The sequence below is a fragment of the Eriocheir sinensis genome, chromosome 5 (assembly GCF_024679095.1).
Source record: "Eriocheir sinensis breed Jianghai 21 chromosome 5, ASM2467909v1, whole genome shotgun sequence".
NCBI lineage: Eukaryota > Metazoa > Arthropoda > Malacostraca > Decapoda > Varunidae > Eriocheir > Eriocheir sinensis.
The window spans coordinates 26,019,719-26,027,950 of record NC_066513.1 but is presented as its reverse complement, the minus strand read 5'-3'; the positions used below and the strand labels follow the sequence as shown (position 1 = coordinate 26,027,950).

Genomic DNA, 8,232 nt, shown 5'->3' with positions numbered 1-8,232 from the left:
CTGACAGGTGGGCGTGGCATGCAGGTGGACGGATCAGGGAAAGTCGGGGTCCACAGTTTTATGTATGATTTTCACGTGTTCCTTTTCACGATGCAGCGATTTCGTCTTGCCTCCACAAAATATGCAACTGGGAGCGTTTCAGTGTTCCTACGATCCTTTTATTGACTTCATGCGTCTTTGTGTTCCTTAAGAAACTTGTATGTGATGGAGATGTAAAACTGAAGGTGTATTTGAGACGTCATTTCATCCCTTCATTCTTCAGGGAGGCTGAGAGGCCGTCACACAGGGCGAGGCAGGGTAAAAGGAGATTGACAGATGAGCGCATGGGCTTGACTTGAGCTACCAGGGCCATCATCACACAGTTCCCAGCCTCGCCCACCACGCCCACTGGCACGCCCACACACGTCAGCGTCACCTGCTCACCCACACCCACCACAGCGTCCCAGTCCATGTTGGTGACTTTTCCTATCACATCCAGGCACGAGATCACAAGAGCACAACGCCTCACTTCCTTCTGTCCTCTTCTGTCCCCATTCCCTGGCCACTTGAGTTCCCTTTCGTGGTGGGACTCTTCTGTTTCCAAATCCTGAGAAACAAATGGGGAAAAAAAGGAGATACGGTTGATATAATTCGTTCTAGAATCACGATAGTTTCTGAAAGGAAAGCAATCACATTTAGGGTATACAATAGGCAGATGGAACGACGGACGAACAGTAAGATGCACAGACTGACAGTAACGGGCGGATAAACAGAAAGACAGACGGACGGACAGGCTGGTGAAGGCCAAGGAAATTCGAGGGTGGAAGCAGTATATCATTTGCATGTGTTAGATGGTTCAGGTGGCGAGCGTGGCGCCACCTGGAGACCGTGAATGTGGCGAGAGAGAGAGAGAGAGAGAGAGAGAAAGGGGTAGGGAGAACTCTCTCTCTCTCTCTCTCTCTCTCTCTCTCTCTCTCTCTCTCATTTATGGCAGTAATACTAAACTCTGAATTCAATTTCATCCACATTTATTGAAAGGAAATGCGCATCATATAAAACGAAAGTGTGATACAAACCGTCCGAGTTTATGGACAATTTCGACAATACCACAAATTCCCGGGGAAGCGCGCGAGCCCACGTTTTATCTTATATGACAATACGCTGAAGAAAAATGGAAAAGGACAACACAATACTGGAAACGCCATGAATAGGCAATCACATTTCATTAATTAAAAAAAGAAAGAAGATAAAAAGAAGGGTTGTTATTTTCTCTCAACTTCGTAAATGGCCATCGAACTTAAGTAACAATGGGTTCGGAGTAAAGATGAATGACGAGAGGGACTTGCCAGGGAGAAGGGTTCTGTTGACCTGGAAAGTTTACAGGGTCAAGGTTTGGAAGGGAGGTCACCTGGAGGCATGTCGGAGGGAAGGCAAACCAGGTAAGATGGTTCAGGTCAGGTCAAGCTGTTTACAAAAGGTCATAATGGATTAAAGTAAGAATATTTTACACCAAGTCTCAGGGGAAGGTTAGATCGGTATTCTTAAACGCTACCGACTCTCACATCAATTACTTATAAAGGCCAAAAAAAGGGATAAAATGGATTCTAAGGAGTGTTTTCTAGAGCCCATGGTACAGAAGCCTTGTCTCCTACCAGGGTCGTAAAACTACCCACAGAAAGGCTCATAACTCCCAGGAAAGCCATGTCAAAAGTGAGTATGCTTGAGCGACGAAATGTTTCATATTTTGGCCCTTATTTAGTTCCCTGCCTGTTGCCGAGAGATTCACACAACGGGATCTCTCGACGGAAAAGTAAACATTGGGGTGGAAAGATGAGATCAATGTTCCAGCGTTGGGTTTCCTGGTAATCTTTCTCACCCTTTCTTCCCGCCTTTTAGGAACTTCTGCGGCGGCGGCGGTCTTCTGTGGACAAAGAGGAAGAGTCAACAACATATTCAGCATAAAAACAAACATGAAAATAACACACACACCAAAGGCAAGTTAATTAGGAGACGACGTTATTTTTTCCAGTGAACCAAAAAACGCAAACAAGATCACGAAAACAGATTAAGACACATCAAAACAAGAAACCCCATGAACCACAAACAAAAAACAAACTCACGAAAACAACCATCAAACTCTTAAGACACCCCCCAAAAATGAAATAGACGAAGAAAAAGACTCGATTCCTTCTTACATGCAGCCGAGTTTGTCCTGCGCTCCGTTATACTGCTGGAAAGAGAGCGCCATCGTGCCAGAGAACAGAAGTTTAGCGGCGCCTCGACAGCTCTTCTGCAGCATCTTGTCCGCCGGCCGACCATCACACGCCGAGAATAAGCACGTCCGAAGCTTCCCGTCACACTCCTTCTTGTTGGCCCTGCAGGAGGCGGCGTAGCAGGTGTCGTGGACGCCGCAGCAGTCCGTCATGGTGCTTATAGGTAGTGTGTCATCCCGTATGTGCAGCCCCAGCGCGCCACACCCGTTGAAGCTGCTGGGAATTGGTACCTCGTCGGCGGCGGGGGTGGCGGCGTCGGCGGAGGATGCTGTGGCGGGCGTTGTCTCCTCAATCGTCGCCGCCTGCGTTAGATTAATAAAGATATCAATGGCAAGCAAGACAAAGGAAGCATATTATGTGTAGTATTTTGTGTCCATATATTATTCACTCTCTTATCTTTTCAATACGTTTGTTTTGTGTCTTATCGTTTATTTTTAACGGATTTATTGCTTTAGATGAATATGCCGTCAGTTGATCTATGGTAAATGACCAATAGAGTGAGTCAAGTACGTATTTTTTTCACTTTAAAACGACTTAATATATTAGAGAAAAGCCAGGAGATACTATTATGCTTTTAGAGTCCTTTTTCATTAGCATATAGGAATATCTTTCTATTTACCTACCAACCTATCTATCTATCTATCTATCTATCTACCCATCTATCTATCTATCTACTTAGCTATCCCTACCAACCCATCTTTCTCTCTCTCCAACAGCCTCTTCCTTTCAATCTCTCTTCACAATCTTCCTCTCACTCTCACTTTCCCAACACTCACTTCGCCGTGCACCAATCAGAAGACGTGCACTCAGTTCACAGGTGTGTCAGGCAGTCAACAAGTTACACGATTATCTCATTATCCAATCACTTAAACCGCTCCTGAAATTGCACTCCGGGAGGCCAATCAATCAATGCTGAGAGAGAGAGAGAGAGAGAGAGAGAGAGAGAGAGAGAGAGAGAGAGAGAGAGAGAGAGAGAGAGAGAGAGAGAGAGAGAGAGAGAGAGAGAGAGAGAGAGAGAGAGAGAGAGAGAGAGAGAGAGAGAGAATATCAGTTCACCATGGATATACAGGTGTTTCATATCCTCGCACCTGTCGTCCTTCTCAGCTAATGGGGATGAGTGACCTTGGCAGAAGCATGTGTATTGTTTGTGCACAACCTGACTCACCTGGCTCTTCTCACCTCTCCTGAACTCGTTACTTATATCAACTAATTAATCAAGACTCTAAGCAATTTCATATAACCGCATAACACCATCAATTAAGCTTTATATTATACTATTTTCTTTATTTTCTCGGTTATATTGTCATCAAATCGAGGTGTGATAAATTGAAATAACTGTGTATCATGTAACGCTATTGAACTTCACATTACCGTATAACACCAACACTTCAGCTTTACATATCACTTTTATTTTGCTTCTCGGTTTCATTATCATTAAATCGAGGTGTCATGAATGAAAATCACTTTGAATATTGTATCATTGCAGGTCAGAATCGCAGAGGACTTTTTAATCTCGCAGTAAGTATTTATGTCGCCTGAACTAACCGGAATAGCGGAATGCAAAATAAACAAACCTCAGCTGATGTATCCTAAGCTAACAACACCTTAACCTGGCCCTTCTTTTATCTTTATTTATCCATCTTTTTATCATTCATCAGCTTCCTAACCTGGGAGATCTTTTATCTTTTCTATTTGTCTTTTAACATTCATCATCTTATTCCAAAATCAACAAGGTCAGTTTTTTTTAAAGAAGCCAAACACACACACACACACACACACACACACACACACACACACACACACACACACACACACACCTGGTTGCTGTTGCTCTCTTCTTTGGGGGGTAACAGCTCGGCCACCTGGCAGGGAAGAGAAAAAGTGAAAATAGACAAATAATTATTGGTGATTATAGTTGGTATTTGCAAACATAAAAGAATTGATATTTTTAGTTGGTATTCATTATTTTATTTATTATTTATCTATTTACTTATGTTATTAGTATTTTTTTTATATCAGCGCGCTATTATCTGCTCGATGCAGCTAAAAAAAAAGAGTAGTATTTGCACACATTATTTGATACAGGTTTAATGATTTGTATTCGCATAAAAGAGTATGACAAATTATTCCCGGTAATGGCACAAACAGATGACAAAAATGGAGCTGCCCGATAAATACACTCATGCAAACATTTATGCATACACACATACATACATACATACGTACATAATACAGATACTCCAGTGAATATGTATGCAATCATCAAATAACTTTCCTGTCTCGTTTAAACACACACACACACACACACACACACACACACACACACACGATCAATGAACTAGCTAATTTTTTTTTTTTACAGCAAAGGAGACAGCACAAGGGCACAAAAAAAAGGAAACAATAAAAAAAGCCCTCTAGGAAACAACAATGAAAAGAAAAGCCCGCTAAAAAAAAGCCCGATAATGACGTAAACGCTTTCGTATCTAACCTTTTGCCTGACGAAATGAAGTAAACAAATCCAGGTAAACCAATCCAGCTGAACACGTATCTATTCACCCATTAAGCTATTCCTTCGTTCATTAACTTGTACTATATTTAAGTTTAGAGCGTACACTATAGCTATGCGTCCCCTCGGTGCTAATCTCCATCTCACTGATCCATCCATATGTCTATCAATCACTCACTTAACCAGTCAAATCAACCAAAATATCAGTCAAGTCAACTAATCAATCTTCCAACCAGCCACTCAACAACAGGTAAGTATATAATGAAGGTAATTAGTTCACCTATGCCGGTACAAAGGTATAAAGAAAGATACTCGACCAAATCATTCAGTCAAGCAAGTCAGGTACATCAATCAGTCTTTCAATCATTCATATCAACACTTTCCAATAACCAATCAACAACAGGTAAAAAAAAAAATCAAGGGAACTAGCTAACCTGTACCGCTGCGAAGGTGTCCAAAAATTTACTTAACCAACCAAATCATTCAATCAACCAAGTCATCTATCAGTCAAGTCTATCAATCAATCAAGTCACCATCCAATCAACTAATCAAGAACAGGTAACCATGGTAAGGTATTTAACTCAGGGATCAGGTCACCTCTCCTCCCGAAATTGACCTCTCTTTTTGGACACTCCTTTGACCTCTATTCAGGAGCAGTAAGTAGCGTTTTTTTTTTTATATTTTTTCTTTACGCCCTTGAACGGTCTCCTTTGCTGTAGAAAAAAAAACCCACCTGTTGCGCTGCGGAGGCGTCCAAAAAGGTGTCTATGGCCTGGATTGCCTTGGACACGGCGCCCACCCCATTGGCCACGTCGTGCAGGATTCGGCCCCCGGACACCACGGCATCGTAGAGGTTCCAGAAGAGCTCCACATTGTCCGCCGAAGTCACCGTCAGCGTCAAGAGGAACACGAAAAGGGACCGCGGATTCATCGTCGCTGTGAAGATACTAATGGTTTTCTGTTCTTCTTTTTCCTTTTATTTTCTATCTCTTTCCTCGTTTTGTTTATGTCTTTTTTTCGTCTATTTTACCTTGTGTCCTTTTCCGTCGTTGTTTGCTTATTGTTTATCTTCTCCACTTGTTTTGTTTTGATTCATATATTGAGTGTTTTTTTATTTATTTCTTGGTGTTGTTTCGTCTTTTTCTTCTTTTTATCTTTCTTGTCCGCTTATTTAATTGGTTCTTCTATACTTTTCTGATTTAATTATGTCCATTTCTTTCATTATTTCCTTTTTCTATATTTCTTTTCACTCTTTCATTCCTTTCTTTCTCTTTTCTGTCTCTCAAAATTGTTTATAAAGTCTTCCCCATCACGGCGTATATCCTCCACAAATATGACGCAACTAGAAAATAATTTATTCGTACGTTATTTCAGGCGAGTTTTCTAATCCACCAACCGAGGACAAACAAAGTCAACGGAATATTCTCATTTTCCACTCATTCTCTCTCTCTGTTTGTGTGATTTCATTTTCCAACTAACACAACATTTCCGATTTTCTCTTCCCTGGTTTGTCTAATAATGGTTTCTCACTTTTCTCTTTCTTTCGCCTTCACTCAGTTCATTAACAGTTTTATTTATTTCTGACGTTATATTCCTCGGCGTCTCCACCTACGTTTGTCTTTCGCAACTTTTCTCTTTGTTTAGCATTATTATATTTGCTCGTCTCGCGTACAAAAAGTTTATGCTTTCATCTTTGATCTACGAATTTCTTTTGTATATAATAAGTTTTCTGTGTTTAAGAGCAATATACCACTTTTCCTTATTGCCACTTTTCACAACTATCTCCTTCGGCTGTGGTAAAAAGTGCACCTGGGCCCCTTCAACGGTAACAGTAACAGGTAAGTATAACAGTCGCGGTGGTAACAGGGACGGAAGTAGCAAGTTAAGTGGCTGCCGCCATCCCGCCCTCACTGACCAACGTTTCCGCGAGACCTGCTAAAAGGCGGCACCCGCACCACGCAGCCAGGCGGTGAGGGCTGCCAAGAGCGACATTCCTCCTACACTCACTTCGCCCCCGTCCCCGCTAGCCACTTCCCCTCCTCCTCCGCCTCCCACACAACGCTCATGATGGAGTAGAGAGGAAAAATGAATGTATCGCCACCGTTGGAGCGTGAGGCGCCTATAGAGAACCATTAATCAGCGAGCAATACGGTTGGAAGCACAGACACCACTCACACAGGGCCACGTAAGCGTCTGAGTGCCAGGGCCGGGTGCCAAAATTGGTGGGTGGCTCAGGTGCCCCCTTCTCTCCTCTCTCTCCTGCTTTCTACTTCCCCCTCCTCCTCTCCATACCTCTCTCCTTCCCTCTCCTATCTCCTCATTCTCTCCCTCTTTCTCTGACTTGCTATTTCAAGGCCAGACGAGAGAATTGAAAGTGTGTACAGGTCGTTACTCTCTGTCTATGTGTCTGTCTACTTTGTCTGTTTGCCTCTTTATGCCTGTCTACGTTCTCTCCCCCTCTCCCTCCCTCTCTCTCTCTCTCTCTCTAATAGCCATGAACGTCTCACAGTGCAGTACTATAGCAACACCAACATTCTGAACCATTAAAAAAACATCTAAACAGCGAAATAAGTAAATAAACACGATGTAAATGCGAAAATAAAAGCCCCCAGACGAAACCAAACCCACATACAAAAAAGGCAAGTAAACAAAAAGAGCCAGTAATAAGATATCAAAGAAAATGGAGCAAGAAAGAACGAGAGAAAAAGGGATCGAGTAGTACACAAAAGCTGGACCAAGCAACGGGTCAGGGAGGAGCAGGAAACAGTGCCAAAAATAGTGCCAAAAAGGGTGCCAGAATGAACACGTCAGGGCTGGTTGCGAGTCTTGCCCTCTTACGTCAGTGCCAAGGTTAGGTAATTGGGGGATAATGGAGGCGGTAACACTGTATCTCTCATCTCATTTTTCTCTCCCTGTATCTCTCATCTCTTTTTTCTCTCCCTGTATCTCTCATCTCTTTTTTCTCTCCCTGTATCTCTCATCTCATTTTTCTCTCCCTGTATCTCTCATCTCTTTTTTCTCTCCCTGTATCTCTCATCTCATTTTTCTCTCCATCTCTCCCCGTGTCTCTCTTTCCCCGTGCATGTCTCTCTCCTGTTACCTACATCTTGCCATTCTCTCTCCGTTTCTGTCTCCGTTTCTCCCCCTCTCTCTTTCTCTCCCCTTCTCTCTTTCTCTCCTCCTCTCTCTCTTTCCCCCTCTCTCTTTCTCTCCCTAAAGCTGGTAGGAAGGAAGGAGGGAAAGAATGTGTGAAAGGGAAGGTTAAAAGTAAAGAAGGATAATGAAAGGGATAAGGCTGATGGTATATAGAAAGGCAAGAAAGGGAAGGATAAGGGTAAGGATTAGGGATAGACAATGAAGAAGGTAAGATTAGTAAGAAGGAATAAAGGTAAGGTAATAAAAAGGGAGATAAAAGTAAGGATTAATAATGAAGTTAAGGATGGTAGTAAAGGAAGGAAAGCCAAAAAGGAAGAG

The 8,232-nt window shown here is 42.6% G+C and overlaps 1 protein-coding gene across 1 annotated transcript; it reads right to left on the bottom strand.

Moving 5' to 3' along the window:
* Positions 1-990: 990 nt before the first annotated feature.
* On the bottom strand, positions 991-6,755 carry LOC126985696 (uncharacterized). The gene is made up of 5 exons (XM_050840851.1): positions 6,568-6,755; positions 5,492-6,100; positions 4,070-4,114; positions 2,175-2,554; positions 991-1,900 (listed from the first exon to the last, which is right to left on the bottom strand). Exons 2-5 carry the CDS (start codon positions 5,687-5,689, stop codon positions 1,852-1,854), a joined length of 672 nt encoding a protein of 223 aa, XP_050696808.1. The 5' UTR covers positions 5,690-6,100; positions 6,568-6,755; the 3' UTR covers positions 991-1,851.
* Positions 6,756-8,232: the final 1,477 nt, after the last annotated feature.